Below are 23,766 nucleotides of genomic sequence, written 5' to 3'. Positions count from 1 at the left end.
ATTTGACTATTTCTACTTCATCTATTTCCTTCTGCTTTTTGTTCCAGTATTTATTTATTTTTAAAGATTTTATTTGTCAGAGAGAGAGAGAAAGAGAGCACAAGCAGGGGGAGCAGCAGGCAGAGGGAGAAACAGGATCCCTGCTGAACAAGGAGGAGCCCAATGTGGGACTCGATCCCAGGACCCTGGGATCATGACCCTAGCCAAGGGCAGATGCTTAACCAAATGACCCACCAGGCATCCCTGTTCCAGTATTTTATTTATTTTTTAAGATTTTATTTATTTATTTGACAGAGAGAGATCACAAGTAGGCAGAGGCAGGCAGAGAGAGAGGGGGAAGCAGGCTCCCCACTGAGCAGAGAGCCTGACACAGGGCTCAATCCCAGGACCCTGAGATCACAACCAGAGCTGAAGGCAGAGGCCCAACACTATGAGCCACCCAGGTACCCTGTTCCAGTATTTGAAAGCAAACCCGCACATATTATTTCACCTAGAATTATTTCAGGATAGATTTCCAATAGATAAGGATTTTAATTCCTTAATATCTGATAACCCATCTGTGTTAAAGTTTCCCCAACTGTCTTATAAATGTCTTCGTCAAGTTGGTTTGTTCAAACAGGATCCAAGCAGCAGCCATACATTCTATTTGGCTGATATGTGTCTTAGGTCTTTGTGTAGACCTATGTTTTCATTTCTTCTGGGTGGATGCCTAGGATTAGCACTGCCAGCTCCTACACTGTGTTTGTTTGACTTTTTAAGAAATTACCAAATGGTATTCCAAGGTGGCTATACTCTTTTACATTCCCACCAGCAATGCATGAAGGTCTCAGTTGCTCTACATCCTTGCTAACATTTGCACTCTCTTTTTCATTATAGCCATGTTAGTGGGTACGGATTGTAATCCTACGGTGATTTTATTCTGCAATTCTAAAATGAACACTCTTACTTGTACTTATTGTCCATTCATCTCTTTCCTTGGTGAAATGTCTACGTGTTTATTAGCTCCCAGTTTCTTTTAAGAAAAGATTTTATTTATTTGACAGAGACACAGCAGGAGAGGGAACACAAGCAGGGGGAGTAGGAGAGGGAGAAGAGGGCTTTCCACTGAGCAGGGAGCCTGATGTGATGCAGGACTCAATCCCAGGACCCTGGGATCATGACCTGAGTTAAAGAGAGATGCTTGGGCGCCTGGGTGGCTCAGTGGGTTGGGCCGCTGCCTTCGGCTTAGGTTGTGATCTCAGGGTCCTGGGATCGAGTCCCGAGTCAGGCTCTCTCTGCTCAGCGGGGAGCCTGCTTCCTCCTCTCTCTCTCTCTCTGCCTGCCTCTATGCCTACTTGTGATCTCTCTCTGTCAAATAAATAAATAAAATCTTTTAAAAAAAAAAAAAGAGAGAGATGCTTAACCAACTGAGCCACCCAGATTCCCCATGTTTAGCTCAATTTTTAACTGGATTATCTTATTAATCGTAAGGGTTCTCTATACTTTTTTTTTTTAAGATTTTATTTCTTTATTTGACAGAGATCATAAGTAGGCAGAGACACAGGCAGAGAGAGAGAGGGGGAAGCAGGCTCCCTGCTGAGCAGAGGGGCTCGATCCCAGGACCCTGAGATCATGACCTGAGTTGAAGGTAGAGACTTGTTTAACCCACTGAGCCACCCAGGTGCCTCTAATACACTCTTAATACATGTCTAATTTCCTTCAGTAATGTTCTGTCATTTTCAGACACTTCTTATAGAATTATGTCATCTGAGAATATAGACAGTTTTACTTCTTTCATGTTGGTATGCCTTTTTTTTTTTTTTTTTTTTTTTTTTTTTTTTTTTGGCTCATTTCATTTGGCTAGACTCTCCAACAGAATGTTGACAGAAATGGTGACATGTTAAATGTCACCACCTTGCTCTTGATCCTAGGGTAAGGATTCAGTCTTTCGTCAGTAAGTATGATGTTAGCAGTAGGGTTTTTAAAAAATTTTTTTAAAAGATTTTAATTAATTTATTTGACAAAGAGAGAGAGATCACAAGTAGGCAGAGAGGCAGGCAGAGAGAGAGGGGGAAGCAGGCTCCCTGCTGAGCAGATTGCCTGATGTGGGGCTCGATCCCAGGACCCTGAGATTATGACGTGAGCCAAAGGAAGAGGCTTAACACACTTAGCCACCCAGGTGCCCCAGCAGTAGGTTTTTCAGATGCTTTTGATCAGATTGCGTGAACTCCTTTCTATTTCTAGTTTGTTGAGGATCTGTTTTATTATGAATGCGTGTTATATCTGTCATGTGTTTTTTCTGTATCTGATGATCTACTGTTACTTAACAAATTACCCCAAAACTGAGCAGCTTATAACAACAAAAATTTACTATAGCACAGTTTTTGTGGGACAGCAATACAGGCACAGGCAACTTTAGCAGGGTGCCTGACTCAGGATCCTTCACAAGGCTGTAATCAGAGTACTGGTCATAGCTGCATTCATCTCAAAGGTTAACTGGGTACGAACTCCCTTCCAAGCTTATTTAGGTGACTGTTTGCAGCCCTCAGAAGATCCAATTCCAAGCTCTCTCACTTGGTTTTTGGTAGGTTCCAGATTCTTGCTGGCTGCTGGCCAGACCTCAGCTCCTTGCCACGTGGACCTCTCCACAGAGCTACTCCCAACAGGGCAGCTTGTTCCCCCCAACAGAGCCAGAGCCCTGAGGGAATGCAGAGCAAGACAGAATCACAGTCTTTTGGTAACCTAATCTTCAGTGTGACATCCAATCTCTTTTGCAGTATTCTATTGTTAGAAATGAGTCACTAAGTCCAGTCCACCTTCAAGGGAAAAAGATTACACAAGGGTGTGAGTACTAGGAGGCAGGGGTTACTTGGGGGTCATTTTAGAGGCCACCAATCACACTGAGATGATCATGTGGGTTTTGTCCTTTATTCCAGGGGGCAATAAATCTCACCAGCTGCCTATTTTCATGTGGTTCACAGGTCCAGAATGGACCTGTGAATGTTTTTAAATGGTTGAAAAAAAATTTTTTTTTAAATGGTTGAAAAAATTTTTTTAAAGATATATCTTGCAGCATGTGAAAATCATATGAAATTCAAATTTCACTGCCCAGAAATAAAGTTTTATTGGAGCACAGTTATGCCTTTTTGTTTATATATAGGCTATGCCTGCCTTTGGAAAACACTGCCAGGGTTGAGGAATTGTGACAGGTAACTGTACAGCCAATGAAGCCCTAAAAATATTTACTTATCTGGCCCTGCACAGAAAAAGTCCACTGACTTCTACTTTATTCTACTAATTATTATGAGATATTAACTGATTTTCATATATTAAGCCATATTTGTATTTCTGGGCTAAATCCCACTTGATTATGATCCAAAATCCTTTCATAAGTTGCTGGATTCAGTTTGCTAACACTCTGTCAAGTATTTCCGCAGCTGTTTCTGAGGGCTCACAGTCAGTAGATCACCTTTTATTGTGATGTCTTTGGCAGCAGGAAAACACTGGCCTCATAGAATGAGTTGTAAAATATTTATTATATTTTATAAATCAGCTTTTTTTTTTTTAAAGATTTTATTTATTCATCTGACAGAGAGAGATTACAAGTAGGCAGAGAGGCAGGCAGAGAGAGAGAGAGGAGGAAGCAGGCTCCCTGCTGAGCAGAAAGCCCGATGCGGGACTCGATCCCAGGACCCTGAGATCATGACCTGAGCCGAAGGCAGCGGCTTAACCCACTGAGCCACCCAGGCGCCCCTATAAATCAGCTTTAAGACTGGTATCATCTCTTCTTTAATATCTGATGGGATTCACCAGTGAACCCATCTGGGCCTAGGGTTTTCTGTATGGGCTGCTTCTGAATTATTCACTGAACTTACTTGTTATAGATCTACTCAGATTGTCTTTTTTTAAGGCTAATTTGGTCATTGTTGTCTTCCCAGGAATTTGTCCACTTCACCTAGACTGTCTGATGTTAGTACAAAGTCACTGATGATATTCCCTGATAATCCCTTTAATCTTTTTTTTTTAAAGATTTTATTTATTTATTTGACAAACAGAGATCACAAGTAGGCAGAGAGGCAGGCAGAGAGAGAGAAAGAGAAGCAGGCTCCCTGCTGAGCAGAGAGCCTGATGCAAGAATCGATCCTAGGACCCTGGGATCATGAGCTGAGCTGAAGGCAGAGGCCTTAACCCACTGAGCCACCCAGGCACCCCTAATCTGTCTTTTGAGTAAAGTATTTATCCTCTCCCTCACTCCTGCTTTTGATAATTTATGTTTTTTATTTTCTCAGTCAAATTTTCTTATCAATTTTGATTTTTTTTTTCAAAAAAAAAAAAGCTTTTGGTTTCATTACTGTTTTTATGCTTCCTATTTTATTTTATTTATTTATTTTTAAAGATTCTATTTATTTATTTGACAGGCAGAGATCACAAGTAGGCAGAGAGGCAGGCGGAGAGAGAGAGAAAGGGAAGCAGGCTCCCTACTAAGCAGACAGCCTGATGCGGGGCTCGATCCCAGGACCCTGGGATCATGATCTGAGCTGAAGGCAGAGGCTTTAACCCATGAAGCCACCCAGGCGCCCCTGCTTCCTATTTTATTAATATTCAATCTATTCTTTTTTAAAAGTAATCTCTACGCCCTATGTGGGACTCACTCCCCACTGTGAGGTCAAGAATCACATGCTCTACTGACTGAGCCAGTTAGGTACCCCTACATCCTTAATTTTAAACCTTTCTTTTCTAACATAAGCATTTGAAACTATATTTTTCTCTGAAGTATTGCCTTTGGTACAGTCCACAAGTTTCAAATGTTGTGCTTTCATTATCACACAGCAAAACATATTTTTTAGTTTTCTTCAATCTATTCTTTGACCCATGTTATTTTGAAGGGTGATATTAGGACAAGTTCATTGTTGCTCAAGTCTTCTAGAGCTTTACCGGTTTTTGGTCTACTTATCATTTACTATTTAATGTCCTCCATTTGCACTTTTCCCTGAAGTTTACATCATCTCATATTAATAACCACTCCAAGTTTCTTGTGATTAGTGATTGTGATAGTATATACTTTCTGATCCTTTTACTTCTAAGTCCGTATTATCTTTAAGTTTTCTTGTAAATTCTTGTGCACATTTGTACTTGCTATTTTTAAATGTTTTATTGGTCTATTTTCTAACCTCTATCATTTCTGGGTTTGTTTCTATTGACTAGTTTTTACTCTGGTTATCATTTCATGCTTTTTTGCATGTCTTGTAATTTTCGCTGAATGTGGAAATTCTGTATGCTGAGTGTCTAGGTTTGTCGCCTTCTTCAAAAAAGAATAATGAATTTAAACTTACTTAGCAGATCACTAAATTAGTTATGGGTCAGTTTGGTTCTAAATTTTTTTCTTTTAACCTTTACTGGGACAGGTTTAAGCTAGCTTTACTACCAAGATGTGACCTTTCTGAAGTCTGTTATTAAATGTCCCAAGGTATTCTCTATTTGAGGTAGTCAGAACTTCTCCCAGCCTTATTTAAGCTCTGGCAATTTTTCACTTTCAAGTTTTCCAGTAATTGTTCTTTCCTTATTAGATGTTCTTTGCCTGGCTCTGTGGGGTATCAATATGTGTACTTACAGTTTACTATCAGCCAAATCCATGTAGATTCCTATAGCCCTTTTTGAATAGATCCCTCATCTTGAGACAAAAATTCCAGTTACTTTCGTCTCCCTGAACTCTGATCTCTTACTCTTCAAAATATTATGTTTCTAAAGTCACTGGAACAAGCAAAAATCTGGACTAGTGGTTATTTGATGATTTTAAGACAATATAAGCTTTTTTTTATAGGAGTGATAAAGTTAACATGCTTATGTTAAAAGTTTTTATCTTTTAGAAATATATACTTACAGGTTATATAATATGATGTTTAGGACTTTTTCAAAATAAGAAAAATTTCACGATCTAGATAAAACAAGACTGGCCCTAAAGTGATTAATTTTTCAATTATCAATTTGAAGCTGGGTGATGGGTTCATTATATACTTTTGTCTACCTTGGTATAGATTTAAAACTTTTTGTAGGAATTTGGGGTGCCTAGGTGGCTCAGTGGGTTAAGCCTCTGCCTTCTGTTTGGCTCATGATCTTAGGGTCTTGGGGTTGAGCCCCACATCAGGCTCTTTGCTCAGCAGGGAGCCTGCTTCCCCCCGCCCCTGCCTACTTGTGATCTCTGTCAAATAAATAAATAAAATCTTTTTTTTTTTTTTCCTAAAGATTTTATTTATTTATTTGACAGAGAGATCACAAGTAGGCAGAGAGGCAGGCAGAGATGGGGGCAGGGGGAAGCAGGCTCCCCGCTGAGCAGAGAGCCCTATGTGGGGCTTGATCCCAGGACCCTGAGATCATGACCTGAGCCGAAGGCAGAGGCTTTAACCCACTGAGCCACCCAGGTGCCCCAAATAAATAAAATCTTAAAAAACAAAACAAAACAAAGCAACTTTTTTGTAAGAATTCAAAAATCAGGGGTGCCTGGGTGACTCAGTTGGTTAAGCATCTGTCTTCAGTTCAGGGCATGATCCCAGGGTCTTGGGATTGAGCTGCACACTGGACTCCCAGCTCAGCAGGAAGTCTGCTTCTCAATCTCATGCTCCACTTGCTTGTGTTCCCTCTCTCTGTTAAATAAATAAATAAAATCTTAAAAAAAAATCAAAAATCAGTAGAAGTAATTTCTCTCTGTGTGGTTATAGCTCCAACTTGAGTGATTGGGTTCACATGTTGTTTTTTTTTAATTTTTATTTATTTGACAGAGAGGGAACACAAGCAGGGGGAGGACCAGAGGGAGAAGCAGGCTTCCTGATGAGCAGGGAGCCCGATGTGGGGCTCAATCCCAGGACCCTGGGATCATGACCTGAACCAAAGGCAGAGCTCAATGACTGAGCCACCCAGATGCCCCATGGGTTCACATGTTTTATTTTGTTTTCAATTTTTAGGGACTGCTTTGATTTCTTTTGGACTTAATATTTTAATTATGTAAAACATTTACATAGCTAGCTATTAAAGTAAAACTATAAAATATGATATTTCAGAGTCTCCCTTTCATCTCTCCCTGTTTTCTCTCTCACTTATAAATCACCATTTGATAATTCAACCATTTGATTATCTTTCCATTGTTTTTTTTTTTAAGAGGATTTTTTTTTTTTTTTGATAGACAGGGATCACAAGTAGGCAGAGAGAGGAAGGGAAGCAGGCTTTAACCCACTGAGCCACCCAGGCGCCCCTCTGTTGTTTCTTTTTAAAAATGTAAATGAAGAGCAATATTTATTTATATTGTCTCCTGGCCCTACAAAAAGTATCTTTTTAAGAAGATTTTATTGACTTATTTATTTGAAAGAGAGAACGTGCACAAGTGTGTGCATGAGCTATGGGAGGAGAGGGAAAAGGAGAAGCAGACTCCTCACTGAGCAGGGAGCCCATAACCCAGGACCCGAGATCATAACCTGAGCTAAAGGCAGAAACAACCTATTGAGCCATCCAGGCACCGCTACAAAAAACATCTTACACAAACTGCTTTGCAGTTCACTTTCTCTCTCTCTCTCTCTTTTTTTTTTTTTTTTTTTTTAAAGATTTTTTATTTATTTATTTGAGAGAGAGAGAGACAGTGAGAGAGAGCATGAGCGAGGAGAAGGTCAGAGAGCGAAGCAGACTCCCCATGGAGCTGGGAGCCCGATGTGGGACTCGATCCCGGGACTCCAGGATAACGCCCTGAGCCGAAGGCAGTCGTCCAACCAACTGCGCCACCCAGGCGTCCCTCTCTCTCTCTTTTTTTTTTTTTTTTTTTTTTTTTAAAGGCTTTCTACTTTCTTTTTTTTTTTTAAAGATATTTATTTATTTATTTATTTGTTTTTAAAAAAGATTTTATTTATTTGACAGAGAGAGATCACAAGCAGGCAGAGAGGCAGGCAGAGAGAGAGGAGGAAGCAGGCTCCCCGCTGAGCAGAGAGTCCGATGCGGGCCTCGATCCCAGGACCCTGAGACCATGACCCGAGCCGAAGGCAGCAGCCCAACCCACTGAGCCACCCAGGTGCCCTTATTTATTTATTTGACAGAGATCACAGGTAGGCAGAAAGGCAGAGAGAGAGGAAGGGAAGCAGGCTCCCTGCTGAGCAGAGAGCCTGATGTGGGGCTCGATCCCAGGACCCTGGGATCATGACCTGAGCCGAAGGCAGAGGCATAACCAACTTAACCAACCTCCCCCAAGTGCCACTGCAGTTCACTTTCTTAAGAGTACGTCCTGGAGATCATCCCAGAATACTATATAGCTCCTCATTCCTTTTAATAGTGCTCTATGGAATGATATTTGGATTGTCTCCCATCTCTTGCTATTAGAAATACTGCAGTATTTGGGGCACCTGGGTGGTACAGTTGCTTAAACAACTGTCTTTAGCTCAGGTCATGATGCCAGGGTCCTAGGATCAAGCCCCCACACTGGGCTCCTTATTTGGTGGGGAGCCTGCTTCTCCCTTTCCCTCTGCCTGCAGCTCCCCTGACCTGTGCTCTCCTGCTCTCTGTCAAATAAGTAAATAAAATCTTAAAAAAATATATTGGAGTATTTGTTATTACAAACAATAAAAATGAATAGCTTCATACATAAATTATACCATATTTTCGTCAGTTTATCTTTGGTTTATAGGATAGATTCCTAGAAAAAAGTGTAAATTGTATGTCATTTATCTAGATACCAAACTAGTCAGATTCTTTATCTCTGTTAACATTAAGTATTCAGGAGAAAAAAATAAACAGGTAATTTATCTGAAGTAAAGGTGGACTACCGGTATAAAGTCATAGTTAGGGGAGGGGTTAGATTTATTTCTCATGTTAAAGGATTAAATCAATCCACAGAAATAATACTTGCTTACTATTACAAGTATTCTTGTGATTCTACCACAGTAGAATTAATAACCATAGTTCTTGTCTTTCAGACACTTTCTTATACTAAAAGTTAACAATGTTGTGACCTCAAAGAAAGGAATGAAATAAACTGTACCCTGTGTCTGGAGTGTCTTCCACTTTCCTTTATTAAAGCAATTATAAAGATCCCATCTCCATGAGGCCTTTTTTGAACAGGAACATTCCCTGAATAATCCTGGCCCCACCCTGTATAAACATGCTTCCTAACTGCTTCACCTTAAAATAGGAAACAATTTCCCTATGTAATTTTAAGTGTTATCTGATACATCTTATTACCAACAGATAGCCTGGAACTGAATTTGGGGAGGGGGGTGCTGAATGTTTTTTATGTCTATCTTCCATGTCTCTTATATCTGTGATAGGAAGCTCTCAAGGATGAAGTTCTGATTTCATTTATATTGTAACTGACACAGACATAGTACACGTAAAGGGTCATTTAATATATGCTCAATATTATTACAAGTTGTTTAATTATGTAAGATTTTATATCTTTTTGATAGAATTATCTGTTTACTATATTTTTTTTATAAGATTTTATTTATTTACTTGAAAGAGAAAGAGTACTGGCAGGGAGGAGGGCAAAGGGACAAGCAGACTCCCCAGTGAGCACAGAGCCCCATGGGTTGGGGGTAGGGGTCAATCCCAGGACCCTGAGATCAGACCAGAGGTAAAATCAATGCTCAAATGACTGAGCCATCCAGGCACTCCTGTTTACCTTGTTTTTTGAATGAAACCTATTAGTATCTTGAAATATAAATAGTCCTAGTAATTTGTATTATTAATATCTCTACTGCATGGTCTACAATTTTTAAGTTTCACTTTAAATATCAAGATGGAATTTGGGCCAGATTCCAAAACAAGTTTCTTACGCCATTTCCATTTTAATGTTTTTTCCTTTTATTTTTATTTTATTTATTTATTTATTTATTTATTAACAAAATTTATTTATTTGTCAGAGAGAGAGCGAGCGAGCACATGCAGACAAGAGTTCCAGGAAGAGACAGAGAGAGAAGCAAGCTCCCTGCTGAGCAAGGAGCCCGATATGGGACTTGATCCCAGGACCCTGAGATCATGACCTGAGCTGAAGGCAGAGGCTTTAACTCACTGAGCTACCCAGGCGTCCCAATGTTTTTTCCTTTTAAAATATCTTCCCTCTGTAAGATGAAAATTTGCTAAATGTATTTAAGTGCCCACACTTAAAGCTAATATAGGCAGGACACAAGGGGCTATGACTTACCCTTCTAAAACATAAAATACTTACGCATCTGTTGTCTTTGTACATCCATTTAGATTCAGTACTTCAATGTTCCTACAATTTTGTGCAAAAGTCCTTTACAGGAAAGAAACAAAGTTAAGTTAAAGATGTGAAAAGAAATGGGCATAATTCTAGGCATTACAAAAAATAATAAAAGATATTACTATTGGTAATACCAGATATTTGTACAAAACTAGTTCACATTACAAATATATTCATTTTCTACCACGAACTTTTAAATATTGACCTTTGTGTCAACCAAGGTTAAAATTACCCTAACTCTTAGTCAACAAATTAAAAAAAAAATTTACTCAAGGCTCCAAAATAGCCATTTATGATGTGAGGAATCTGGCTTTTGGTGGGGATACTTATTCTTGTTTTATTCTCAAAACCATACATCCCAAAACTGGCTATTTTTGTGTTATAAGCAACATATGTATGTTTGGGTTCTGAAGAGCTTAAGAATATAAAAATTATTTTAGCTTTTTCTGGGTGAAATAGTGCTGTTCCTTAATTCAGCCAAGAACATCAATTAATCAATAGTTATGTTCTTACCTTAATGCATTGTCTCCTACTCCAAGACACCCACGAAGACTTAACTTTCGTAAAAAGCCCCCACATCTTTTTGAAATATTCTCCACTACCCGGCCCTGTAAAAAAAGACAGGTAAACAATACAAAACAGAAAATTAAGGTACCACATTGTTTTTGAAAAGAACACAACCTTGGTTTTAAATAATTTATAAGCAAAGAAAAAGCTTCTACTTGTTTTCAAAATCTAATGCAAGAAAGAAATTCCAACTTATTTTGAGAAAACTGATCAACTCATCTACCTGAAACAGGCTTACACCCTGTATTGTGCATTCTGCTGTTTGAGAGACACTCTGCAGTTGAGGAAATGGTGCTCTGCACTTCCTAGGCTACTATACTAATGCAGACTGCCCTCCTGCAGCTACTGAAGGACATTAGCAGCAGCTATCTTTATTGCTTCCGAATCCTCCCCCAAGTGTTTACTACAGCATTCTAAATACAACGGAAACTCAATGGACACTTAACAGAAGCTTGTTGAATGATTTTGTGGGTCATGTTGTTTTAGACATTTATATCCATATAATGTTTTAAATCATATATCCATATAAATGTTTTAAACATTTATATGGATATACAGAATGATTTATAGATATATAGGATATATATCTATATATAGAGAATGATATATAGAATGATGTATATATTGAATGATTTTGTGGGTCATTTTTTTTTTTTTGTGGGTCATGTTGTTTTAAACAGATATTTATATCCATGAAGATTAGGCAATTGTGAAAAACATGAGAATCCAGCAAGATATCAGTGAGTATTATTTTAAAAGCACTTTCTGTAGAAATGGAAAGTTCCGTTTCTTTTTTTTTTTTTTAAGATTTTATTTATTTATTTGACAGAGATCACAAGTAGGCAGAGAGGCAGGGAGAGAGAGGAAGGGAAGCAGGCTCTCCTCAGGATCCTGGGATCATGACCCGAGCCAAAGGCAGAGGCTTTAACACACTGAGCCACCCAGGCGCCCCGAAAGTTCCGTTTCTTTTTTTTTTAAGATTTTATTTATTTATTTGAGAGAGAGAGATAGTGAGAGAGAGCATGAGCGAGGAGAAGGTCAGAGAGCGAAGCAGACTCCCCATGGAGCTGGGAGCCTGATGTGGGACTCGATCCCGGGACTCCAGGATCACGCCCTGAGCCGGAGGCAGTCGTCCAACCAACTGCGCCACCCAGGCGTCCCTGAAAGTTCCGTTTCTAATGGAAAGTTCATGTGAGGCTTTGAAAAATTTCTTATATGGATCCTCAAGACAAGTTCCCTGGAACTTAAAAATGTTTTAAATCTAAATCTCATTTTATCCTTATAATACAATGAGGAAGCTATTATTTTCACTCTCTGACAAGAAAATCAAGGACCACAGAATTCAGGTTCATGTTAAAATAATTTAAGTTTAAGCTATTATCCTTCTCTCTTTTAGAGATAATAGGCTATACTAAGAGATGAAATAATGAGGAAGAAATGAGAAGGGGAAAAAAAAAAATCTCTCCCCAGCAAAAATACTTCATTAAATGACTTTGGCTTTATTCTTTTTTCATTCTCCATAAAAACTGTCTGTAGGCTCCCCCAAAGCCAAATGCTCATCTTAATTAGAATTTATGCAAATACCATTCCCCAAAAACTGTTAACTCTATTCATTCTTCATCTCTCTTTTTTTAAAAGATTTTATTTATTTATTTGACAGAGACACAGCAAGAGAGGGAACACAAGCGGGGGAGTGGAAGAGAAAGAAGCAGACACCCCACTGAGCAGAAGTCCAACGTGGGGCTCAATCCCAGGACCCTGGGATCATGACCTGATCGAAGCCAGATGCTTAACGACTGAACCACCCAGGTGCCCCTCTATTCATTCTTCAAAAAGCAAATATAAAGACTTCCTTAAAAGAGCAAATGCATGGTCACGTTTCCACCACAAAAATAAAGAAAAAAATTTCTAGTCCTTTTAATACTAAATCATTTAGTATTCCATCAGTAAAATAGTTCTGCTTGTTCTCAAAATCTGAAGCTGCTGGTTCCCATGAAGTTCAGATGCACTGAAATTAATAGTTTCTCTCTCCAGGGAAAGGAGATTTATATGGTTGGGGCTAATCTGTTCCATGCTGTAATTACATTCTAACATGAGAAATGGGGCCACACATCACATAATTATACCTCAATATCCCTCTGGAAATCAAACAGGTCAATCCGCTGCCAGTTACTGCCATCCAGAGCCAGAACATTCCAGGCCTGTTTTGAAGAAAAAGAGACAAAATGAGCAGAAGCTCAAGGGGGAAAACCAGCAATATTCAAGTTCACAATTCAAACTAATAAAAGAAATTGACCAAAAAACTTATCAGCCCTCCACCATTAACCCCCAAAAGGTCTGCCTTGTCTCTGATTCATATTTTATTCAATTAGATTATATCATAAATGAACAGATACAGAAACCAGCAGCTGGGGTGGGGGTAGGGGGGAGGGGATGTCAGAAGAGGACAGTCTGATAAGTATCCTAGCCAGAAACTCTTTTCTAACTGGAAAATTTAGTTTTTGATCTCCAAATGAGATACTTCTGGAGATGAAAAACTAGTCTCTTACGCCATCCTTCAACGAAGAGCAAGATGAGGTAAAACCAAAGAGTAAAATACTCTGAATACGGCCATGTTCAATACACATAGTTGCCATCCACAATCACTTGGTCAGACTTGAAACTGATACAGTGACCTGGGACTTAGAAAAGATACCCTCGTTTCTTCACATCCAAGACAGAATCTTATTGCTTTCCTCTTCCTCACTGAGGCATGTTTCTCAACTGGTCATCTTTCTCTCTATCTTGAGTCGTAGGAATCTTAAAACAGTGATCATTTAAGACTTCTCATACATTTCTTCAATTAGGCTAAAGAGAGGCAAGAATTTCTACTTTTCAGGATTAGAAAAAATGACTCCAATAAGACTTGACTTATGAATCACATTTTAATGAGAAAGCCTTTAAAAGTTTTCCTTATTAAAGTGCAAACAAAAGTCTTAATATTATTGACTTATAAACTTAGAATATTATCTCTTACTACAATATTAGAATATTATCTCTTACTACTACATCTAGTAGTAAGAGACTTCTAATGTAGACTACTACATGGAGTCAATACTGAGATACTAATAAGGAAACTGAATATCCTTGTAAGCCCCAGGGTGTCACACAATCTACCAGAAATATGTCAGGAGTATGAGGGCAAATAAAGTTATTACTCTGGAAACCTTTAAGGTTTTCTCAGGAGTTAATGTTGCTTTTCTTTTTGTGGTCTCATGGCTTCTTAAATGGCTAGCCATGTGAGACAAAAGATAAAACGCATGTTTACTAGATTCTTAAGCTTAATATACTTCTGGTTTGAGTTGATATTTGTCATTTTCTTACTTTCTCCAGTAAGGAAACATGACAACCTGAGACTAAAATTAGGAATCACAAGGTCCTTTCTAGAGTCTTTTTTTTTTTTTTAACTAATTCGTTAGGTACTTTAAGTAGAGAACAATAGCATAACTACTGATGTACCAATTCTCCAGATTTAATGAAAACTGGGTGTTCTTTCCTTTAAGTTAAAACATTAATAGGGAAGAGGAACCTACAAATCAAAACAATTAAAATTCGCTAAAATCAACACCCATGAGATGAGACTGCAACTAAACAAAAAATTTAAGATACTGGCCTCGGTATTTTTTCAATGATGACCTCAGCTTCAGATGGAGATATTAGGGAAACCCTATTCATTTGTATCAGCCATATCCATAGCACAAATACAAGGGAAAAAAAGTCATGAAGAAAAAAATCACCAAAATATTACTGACCGTTTCCAGAATAGCTGATACACTGATTTAGTACAGCTTTTGGGATGCAGAAATTACCTTAAAGTTAGCAAGACACGGTGAATTTTCTATGGCAAGTTTCATGGGTTTTTTTTTGAGGGGAGCAGTATTGGTTATTTGAAAACCTGTGCACAGCTACAAAGATAAACACAGTATGGTATAAACCTGTTCCATATCCAGCACTTAGGACCGTATCTCATACCCAGTAGTTTCTCAGTATTTATTAAATGAACAAGCAAAAAGCCACTGTCTGGTTTATTTAAAAAAATGATGATTGCATGTGCTCATTCACTGTAAGTTAATCATTATAGATCTGTATTACAAAAGAGAAAGCAATATTCCCAAAACACAGAATCTATTCTTGGTTAGTGGCAGCCAATAAGATTATGATGTTTCAGTTTTATCATAAAAAATAGATAATTAAGTGAAATTAAAAATTGACTTTAAGAATGGAATCTGGTTTGCCCTATAATTTTAAAATAAATTATATTCTAGCTATTATCTTTTGAGAAAAGCAATACAGGGAAATAACATGAGAATTAGAGCCCTGAGCCTTCTGTGTGTGTGGGTGTGTGTGTGCACATAAAATGAATTAGAAAAACAATGAAACACTATTTTATTACAATTCTGAGTAGAGCCTATTCTTTTGATTTGCATGTTTAATATCTTTTCCTTAAAAATGTTTCCTGTGTTTGCATTTTACAAATAGTTAAGATTTCCAAAAAATTAAAGTTAGAGACAGTACATATTGCAGAAGGCCACTGCAGAATTTGGGAATGCCATGCATAAAATACCATCCTCTGAAACATAACATACAACTAACATCTGAAGTAAACGGTTTGCCTACTAGAGAGGCTGACATCATCAGCATCAGGAAGGGGTACCGCTAGAATAATCTCAACCATTCTTACCCTGGAGACCTGAGCACAGCGACACAAAGTAACAACATCCAGAAAAGAAAATATCCTAAAAGAGAAGGAGACAAATTTTATTATATGATACAGTAGTTTCTCTTGATTTTTACCTAAAAATACCAATGTAAATACATGCATGAAAAGGGAATTCTTTTCAACAAATACAAAAAGCAGGGAACAACTTACAACATAACGATACCCACATAAAACATTGGAAGAGAAAGTAATCTTTTACTTGAGAATGTACATATTAAGCACCGCACAAGTTCAACTGAACTTGTATCAAGGGATAATAAAATATTCTGATACGATTTGTTAAAATTTGTTAAAAGTAAACAAAACAAAACAAAACAATTTTCACACTTCTGGTCATCAAAGACGACTAGGGGAGGTAACTTTATAAAGAATTTTACAGTTATGAAGGAAAAAAGATTAAATAATATAGTAATATCTAAAAATTAATAACTATGTTAAATCTCTATATATTTAATTCTAATTCAGGAAATTATAAAACTCATCTAATCACTGTCAGGAAACACTGCCCAGAATTATTCTCAGTCTTATAGTTAACTATTAACTATATTTAACTAAGTTACATATTTACTTTGTCACATTATTATTATTTGAAATAACGGATTTGCTTAAAGTGTCATAACTCTCTACACTATAAGCAACCTATAAAGGCAGGTCAGAGCATCCTGGTAATAAGTGAATGGGTCACATCTGTTTAAAGTCCTCTTTACTTATCAGCACCCTTTAAAGGTCAGTTTATTCTGAATAATAAGTTAAAATCTGTAAGAGGCAATATAATATATAGCATGTGCTTCAAAGATTTAAATTTTGTCTTAAGAATTTTATAAATTCCTTGAGATAACTGGAGATACCTAGGATGTTACAAAAAGGAGGTCAGGAAACATTAATTTGGAGAATGAAGGCCAGATTTTTTCTTCCATAATACCTTAAGTGTTAAAACCTTCTGAATTAGCCTAAAAGAACAAAATTTTGTTGCTTAGTGATTAGAGGCGATCAGTCACATTTTGGAACTTGGAATAAACTCAGTTAATAATCACATCAGACAAGGGACACCGAGTGACTCAGCCGGTTAAGCAGGACTTGTGATTTTGGCTCATGTCATGATCTCAGAGTCATAAGAGATCCAGCTCTGGGTTGGCCTCCACACTGGATGTGGAGCCTACTTAAGATTCTCTCTGCCCCCCACCCCCTCACATGTTCCCTCTCTCTCTAAAAAAAAATAAAATAAAAAATAAAAAACTTAAGTAATTACATCAGACAAATAGTGATGTGCATTTTGTAAATATTTGGCTTTTTAATTTTTTTGTTATTTGGATAAAATATACACAACATAAAATCTGCTATTTTAATCATTCTTTTTTTTTTTTAAAGATTTATTTATTTATTTGACAGACAGAGATTACAAGTAGGCAGAGAGGCAGGCAGAGAAAGGGGAAGGGAAAGCAGGCCTCCGGCTGAGCAGAGAGCCAGATGACACGGGGCTCGATCCCAGAACCCTGGGATCATGACCCGAGCCGAAGGCAGAGGTCCTAACCCACTGAGCCACCCAAGCACCCCTATTTTAATCATTCTTAAGTGTACAGTTCAGTGGCATTAAGTACATTCACACCATTGTGCAACCATTACCGTCATCCATCTCTAGAACTTTTTCATCTCTCCAAAATAAAACTCCATATATATTAAACAATTAACTCTTCAATCCCCTTTCTCCTAGCTCCTAGCAACTACTACTACTGTACTTTCTTTGTCTATGAATTTGGCTACTCTAGGTACATCATATGAGGGGAAACATATGGTATTTGTTCTTTTGTGTGATTTTTTAAAAAAAGATTTATTTATTTATTTTTAAAGATTTTATTTATTAGAGAGAGTAGGCAGAGAGGCAGGCAGAGAGAGAGGGAGAAGCTGGCTCCCTGCTCAGCTCCGATGCGGGGCTTGATCCCAGGATTCTGAGATCATTACCTGGGCCAAAGGCAGAGGCTTAACCCAATGAGCCACCCAAGTGCCCCTAAGATTTATTTATTTTAGAAAGAGACCAAGCGGGCAAAGGGAGGAACAGAGGGAGAGGGAGACAGATAATCTGAAGCAGACTCCACGTTCTCTGAGGAGTCTGCTGGGCTCGATCTCACGACTCCAAGATCATAACCTGAACCAAAATCAATAGTCAGACACTCAACCAACTGAGCCATCCAGGTGTTCCAGTATTCGCCTTTTGTAACTGGCTTATTTCACTCAGCATGTAACATGTCACAGAATTTCCCTCCTAATGCCGCATAATATTCTGCTGGAGGGGTGCATGGGTGGCTCAGCAGTTGGTAAAGCAGCCAACTCCGGTTTCGTTGAGCCCCACCTCAGGCTCCCTGTTCAGTAGGGAGTCCACTTGAGATTCTCTCTCCCTCTCCCTCTGCCTCCTCATGCTCTCTAAATAAACAAATCTTTAAAATAAATAAATAAAATCTCTAAAAAATATTCCACTGTACTGCATATCACACTTTGTGTATCTGTCCCTAGAGGGAAGACTGGATACCTTTCTTGTTCCAGCTAGCAGGTGGCCCTGCTCCCACCCGAATAACTGGCTTTTATACAATCAATCTCCCATCTTCTTCAATACAGATTACTAACCACTTCCAAATAAATATAGATATCACCAACTTAGGTACCTCAATTCCTAAAACAGTAAGTTTTTCTTATGCAACAAACATCCCTGAATTGCTAAAATGCCCCTGCCTTTTCCTGTCTTCTGCTATATGGTACCTTTATGTGGAATTTCATAATTAAAAGATCCTGTTCCTGTAAATTCATCACTAACCCCTGAGCAATTTGTGTAAATACGATATTACACCTGGGGGGACACAGGTGAGCAACTTTACAGGTAACGATCCTAGTTAGACTATAATAATAGACTATAATAAAAGGAAGCACGATACACAGACACAGAACATCAGGGTGAAGGCCAAACGCAGACCTAGGAGCCTCTGAAGCACACATCTTGGGAATCCTAATTCCATTCTTAAAAAGTACTGCCTGGGGCTCTGAATATTAAGATTCCAAATGAGTTCGGTTTTCACCTGGATTTTGACATTACAGTACGTTAAAAAGAGAGAAGACAAATAGAGCCACTATGCTCTTGTATTCAGTAAAAAGAGCTTGATCCCTCCAGTCCTGATTCGGCTCACTAGTTAGATGAATTAAGCCTCAGTGCTTAAGTCCCTTCTACCACTCCATACTAAATCCATCCATCTGAGTGTCTGCTATTATTTTGTAAACTTTGATTTCTACTTATTCTACATACTTGATAGTGGCGCTAATCATTTTTAGAAACCCAAATATATGGGGAACTTGAGTGGCTCAGTCATTGAACGTCTGCCTTTAGCTCAGGTCATGATCCCAGGGTCCTGGGCTCTAGCCCCGCATCAGGCTCCCTGCTCAGTGGGAAGCATGCTTCTTCTTCCACTCCCCCTGCTTGTTTCCCTCTCTCACTGTGTCTCTCTCTGTCAAATAAATAAGTAAAATCTTGAAAAAAGAAAAAAGAAACCCAAATATAAGAAGTGGTGGGATGGGCTGCCAGGGTTTTAGCCAGAGTGATTTTTTTTTTTTGGGGGGGGTGAAGTAAGGGCTTAAAATGAGCATTTATCCTTCCAAATATCATTATGTAAACTTTAATTTAAAAAAAAAAGTACCTGTATAAATATTTACGTACAGCATCTATATAATAAGCCAGCATAATAAAACTACATTATACTGAGCACCTTCCTGCTTTTCATCATCTTCAGAATAACTACCTTAGATCGTGTTGACAATGGTCCTTTTCAATACACTTTAACCCTTTACATAATTCCTCCTGAGATGTCTACATCCATTACTAGAATGGTTAAGTAATGCATGATAACAACACTTACTGTGGCAGGCATTTCATAATGTATGATTTGTCACATCACTATGTTGTACTTTTTTCTTTTTTTTAAAGTAGGCTCCAGGGGCGCCTGGGTGGCTCAGTGGGTTAAAGTAGGCTCCAGGCCCATGAGGCTCCAACTCCTGACCCTGATAACCACATGGTTAAGATCAAAGAGATAAGAAAACTGAGATGGAATGAAACGTCTGTTATTGTCTAAGGATGTTCTTGATTACTTCAATAAAAGCCTTTCCGCATCTCTTATCAAGAGACTACTGAAAAACTGGAACTGGCTTTAGGCTGCCCAGGTTTAAGCAAAGTAAACCTCGCCTTCCACACACTTGATAAAGAATACCAGGAAGCAAAAAGACTATGGAAGAAAACAGGGTCTAATTGCACATAAAACACTGCTGTACAAACAAACAAACAAAACCCCTCAAATCCTTAATACTAAATCCCTGGAAGAGAACATGGGAACTGGCTGTTAAAATCAATACTGAAAGTAGGGGCACCTGGGTGGTTCAGTGGGTTATGCCTCTGCCTTCTGCTCAGGTCATGATCCCAGGGTCCTAGGATGGAGCCCCACATCTGCTCTCTGCTCAGCAGGGAGCCTGCTGCCCCCACCCACCCCACTGCCTGCCTCTCTACCTCCTTGTGATCTCTGTCTGTCAAATAAATAAATAATAAAAATCTTTAATTAAAAATCATCTATACTGAAAGTAGATTTTGGGATATGGTTACCTACAGTATGGTTCTCTAAAAAGGATTTATTCCCAACTTCCTTTGGCTTTACAGTCTTATAACAAACATCCCAAACCCTCTTGAGCAACACCTCCTAATATAATTCTCATTTAAAAAGTTAAAAAGCAAGGTTCCTCTGTGGTTAAAGGTCTGTTTTCGGCTCAGGTCATGATCCCAGGGACCTGAGATTGAGTCCTATTTTGGGTTCCCTGCTAAGCGGGGAGCCGCCTTCTCCCTCTCCCTCTGCCATTCCCCCAACTTCTGCTCTCTGGCTCTCTCTCTCTCTCTGTGTCAAATAAATAAATAAAATTAAAAAAAAAAGTTGAAAAGCATAGGGGCACCTGGGTGGCTCAGTCAGTTAAGTGTCCGACTCTTGATTTTGACTAAGGTCTTGATCTCAGGGTTGTGAGACTGACCCCCATGTCAAGCCCTGCACTGGGAATGGAATTTGCTTAAAAGATTTCTCTCTCCCTCTCCCGCTCTTCCCTCTCTTAAAAAAAAGTTAAAAAGCACAGAGTGAACCTGGAGAGTTTATAACTGGATAATTCCATTCCTGTAATGGGGATATCTAGAAGCACAATTTTTTGCAGAGTAATTTGACATTGTCCATTAAAATAAAAAATATACATATTACAACCTACAGAAGCAAAAGTAGGAGTAAAAATGGTTTACAGAATGTTCGTGGCAGCATTATTTGAAATAATGAAAAGAAACAAACAATACATATAAATAAAAATGCTTAAAATGTGATAGAGTCAATGAACTACTGTACATAGCTGCTTTTTAAAAGAATGAGGTAGAGGTACATAAACTGATCTAAAAAGAGATCAATGATTATTAAATGACAGAAACAAAAACAAGTTGTAGAAGAGTATATGTTTTCATGTCTAAAAAAATATGGATACATGAAGACATGCATGCAAGTATTATATATATAATATATCCAGATATAAGTGGATATATCTGCTACCTTTGGAGTAGAGAATAGGCACTTTTTGTATGTGGTGGGGGGATACTGAAAGAGCAGGGATTAGCAGCCAGCTGTTTACTTCTTTGTATTTTTCAAAGTGTTAGGCTAATGGGAAATTTATATATTATTTGTTAAAAAATTTTAAAGGCACTAGATGAAGATCTCTGGCCAGAAGATGTGCTAAGGCCTGCTGAACTTAGAGTAGATTTTTTTTTTTAAGATTTTATTTATTTATTTGAAAGAGAGAGTGAGTGAGAGATCACAAATGGGGGAGCAGCAGAAGAGAGAGAGAAGCAAGCTCCCCACTGAGCAGGGAGCCAAATGTGGGACTTGATCCCAGGACCCTGAGCAGCAGACAGACACTTACAGTGAGGCACCCAGGCACCCCTTAATTTAGGATTCTGATACTTACTTGCCTACTGTCTGACAGAAACTACCCCAGATTTTCAAAATTGGAAACATCTTATTCCTCACAGGAGACCATCAGTTTGCAGGAACTGTTCATTAAAACTGTATGCTAGTGTCTTTATTATCAGATTACAGATGCAGGTTTACTAGGCCCCTGCTCTAAGTGAGAAGACTTCAGGTACAATTTTAACATTACAGTTATTCTCCATCGTCTGGTGGAGAATTCTGCTAAAAGCATTGCATGTTACCTGTAGCTATCATGGACAAGAGCTTTAACTCTTTAGACAAGAATCCACTACAGATTAAATTTTAAGAGCTCTCTATACATACTTGGTTATTAACGTGAACATAAAGACCACATCTTCCATATTAGAAGTGAATCAGAGTTGGCAGACATAACCACTACAAGATCAGAACATCATCAGCATCTTAAATTAGGGCTGTGCATTTTGGCTCCTTTTTAACCTGAGTCTCAATGCAAAAATGCTCCTAAATAAACCAGATGCACACCCCTGGCCATTAAGAATAGAAAAGTAAGTATCCTGGGTATTTTTTAAATGATCTTATTGTCGGGGCGCCTGGGTGGCTCGGTGGGTTAAAGCCTCTGCCTTCGGCCCAGGTCATGATCCCAGGAGCCTGGGATCGAGCCCCGCATCGGGCTCTCTGCTCAGTGCAGAGCCTGCTTCTCCCTCTCTCTCTCCCTCTCTCTCTTTGCCTGCCTCTCTGCCACTTGTGTACTCTGTCAAATAAATAAATAAAATCTTTAAAAAAAAAAAAAAAGATCTTATTGTTACAAATCTAGAGAGGACGCATCAGACAACTGCTCTTCTATCCAGCTACTTACGGTTATCTATTTAACCAAGATTATACTGAGCAGAAATTATGCAAACCTAATCTACTCATACCCGGTTATCCCATGTAGCACACCAAATCACTTAGTTCCTCAGGTGTAAGAGTAACAACTACTTAAATTATTAACTAGACTGAGTTGACAGGAAGGTTCTGTCTCTCTAAATGAGAAGCTCTATTAGAATTTTAATGAGTTTTTTTTGTGTATGTGACTCTGTTGAGCAAATGGCAGTTTCACCATCTATGAAAACTTTCTAAACAAAAATCATCTTAGCTATGCTCCGCAGTACAGAATTTTGAGCACTTCATTAACCATTTATTGACATGTTGGAAATTTTTACACGCTGGAAAGTTTGTAATTTTTCCTTGGGAAATAAAACTCAATGCGACAGTAGGGTAGGGCTATATTGGGGTGAAGTCTTGGTTAGGCCTTTTATTTCCCATCAAAGGATGATAAATCTACTTGTTCTCCTGGTCTGAAGTACAGGACTCAATCATCCATGCGCAGCTAAAGATATTCTGAATACAGGATGTTGTAAAAAATATAATCCTTGTGCTACCCTAATCTTATGAAAATTCCAGCTAAGGTAAGTGAGATTTATAAAAGACTGAAGGACATTCATGATTCCTTTAAGGATGCTATATTCTATCTGTGGTAAGCACAGTAATTGACTCTACAGCCTCCACTTCAGCTCAGTTCATTAGTCTAAACCTGCCACAGAGATTGGTTCAGGCCTAAGCCAATTTGGGCTGATAAGATCTGAGAAGAGGCTTTATTGGAGTATAAATGGCTGCCTATCTCTCCCCTCAGAGTGAACAAAGACACAGGTTGATCCAATATTCACTGGCATCTATCCTATGCCCGTGAAGAAAAGAGCTTTTAGGACCAAGCTGATGCTGATTCTAGCAGAACAGACAGAAAATTGCTGATGACACTGTGAATCCCCTCAATCAATTAACCTTGGCATGTAGGCAGCCTGATCTTTTTATTTCCTTTTGCATGAAATAACTTCCCTTACTGTTTAAGCCCATTTCAGAGTTCCCATTACTTGCAGCCTAAAGCAACCTTGGATCAACTGGACTGTCAGAAGCATGCATTCATTTTTACATGTTATTATTTTGTTTTTTAACTATTACAAAGGTGCCAGAAGCCGTTACCATATGAAATCTGTGACTGGATTTTCTCCTTTTTTTTTTTTTTTTTAAATAGATTTTATTTACTCATTTGACACACAGAGACAAGAGAGAGCAAGCACAAGCAGGGGGAGTGGCAGGCAGAGGGAGAGGGAGAAGCAGGCTCCCCAATGAGCAGGAAGCCCAGTGTGGGGCTCTTCACCTGAGCTGAAGGCAGAGGCTTAACCAACTGAGCC

The 23,766-nt window shown here is 38.5% G+C and overlaps 1 protein-coding gene across 3 annotated transcripts in view; it reads right to left on the bottom strand.

Annotated features, from left to right (window-relative positions):
- FBXL20 (F-box and leucine rich repeat protein 20) overlaps nucleotides 1-23,766 on the bottom strand; it is a 107,844-nt gene that overhangs the window by 23,466 nt on the left and 60,612 nt on the right. For all 3 annotated transcript variants that reach the window (XM_044248091.1, XM_044248092.1, XM_044248093.1), the window contains exons 3-6: nucleotides 15,501-15,555; nucleotides 12,907-12,981; nucleotides 10,727-10,821; nucleotides 10,178-10,246 (exon numbers count right to left, since the gene is read on the bottom strand). In XM_044248091.1, coding sequence (XP_044104026.1) covers nucleotides 10,178-10,246; nucleotides 10,727-10,821; nucleotides 12,907-12,981; nucleotides 15,501-15,555 — 294 coding nt within the window. The remainder of the gene's footprint in view (nucleotides 1-10,177; nucleotides 10,247-10,726; nucleotides 10,822-12,906; nucleotides 12,982-15,500; nucleotides 15,556-23,766) is intronic.

This window comes from Neovison vison, chromosome 5 (assembly GCF_020171115.1).
Source record: "Neovison vison isolate M4711 chromosome 5, ASM_NN_V1, whole genome shotgun sequence".
Taxonomy (NCBI): domain Eukaryota; kingdom Metazoa; phylum Chordata; class Mammalia; order Carnivora; family Mustelidae; genus Neogale; species Neogale vison.
This window is presented reverse-complemented; position numbering and strand designations above follow the sequence as displayed.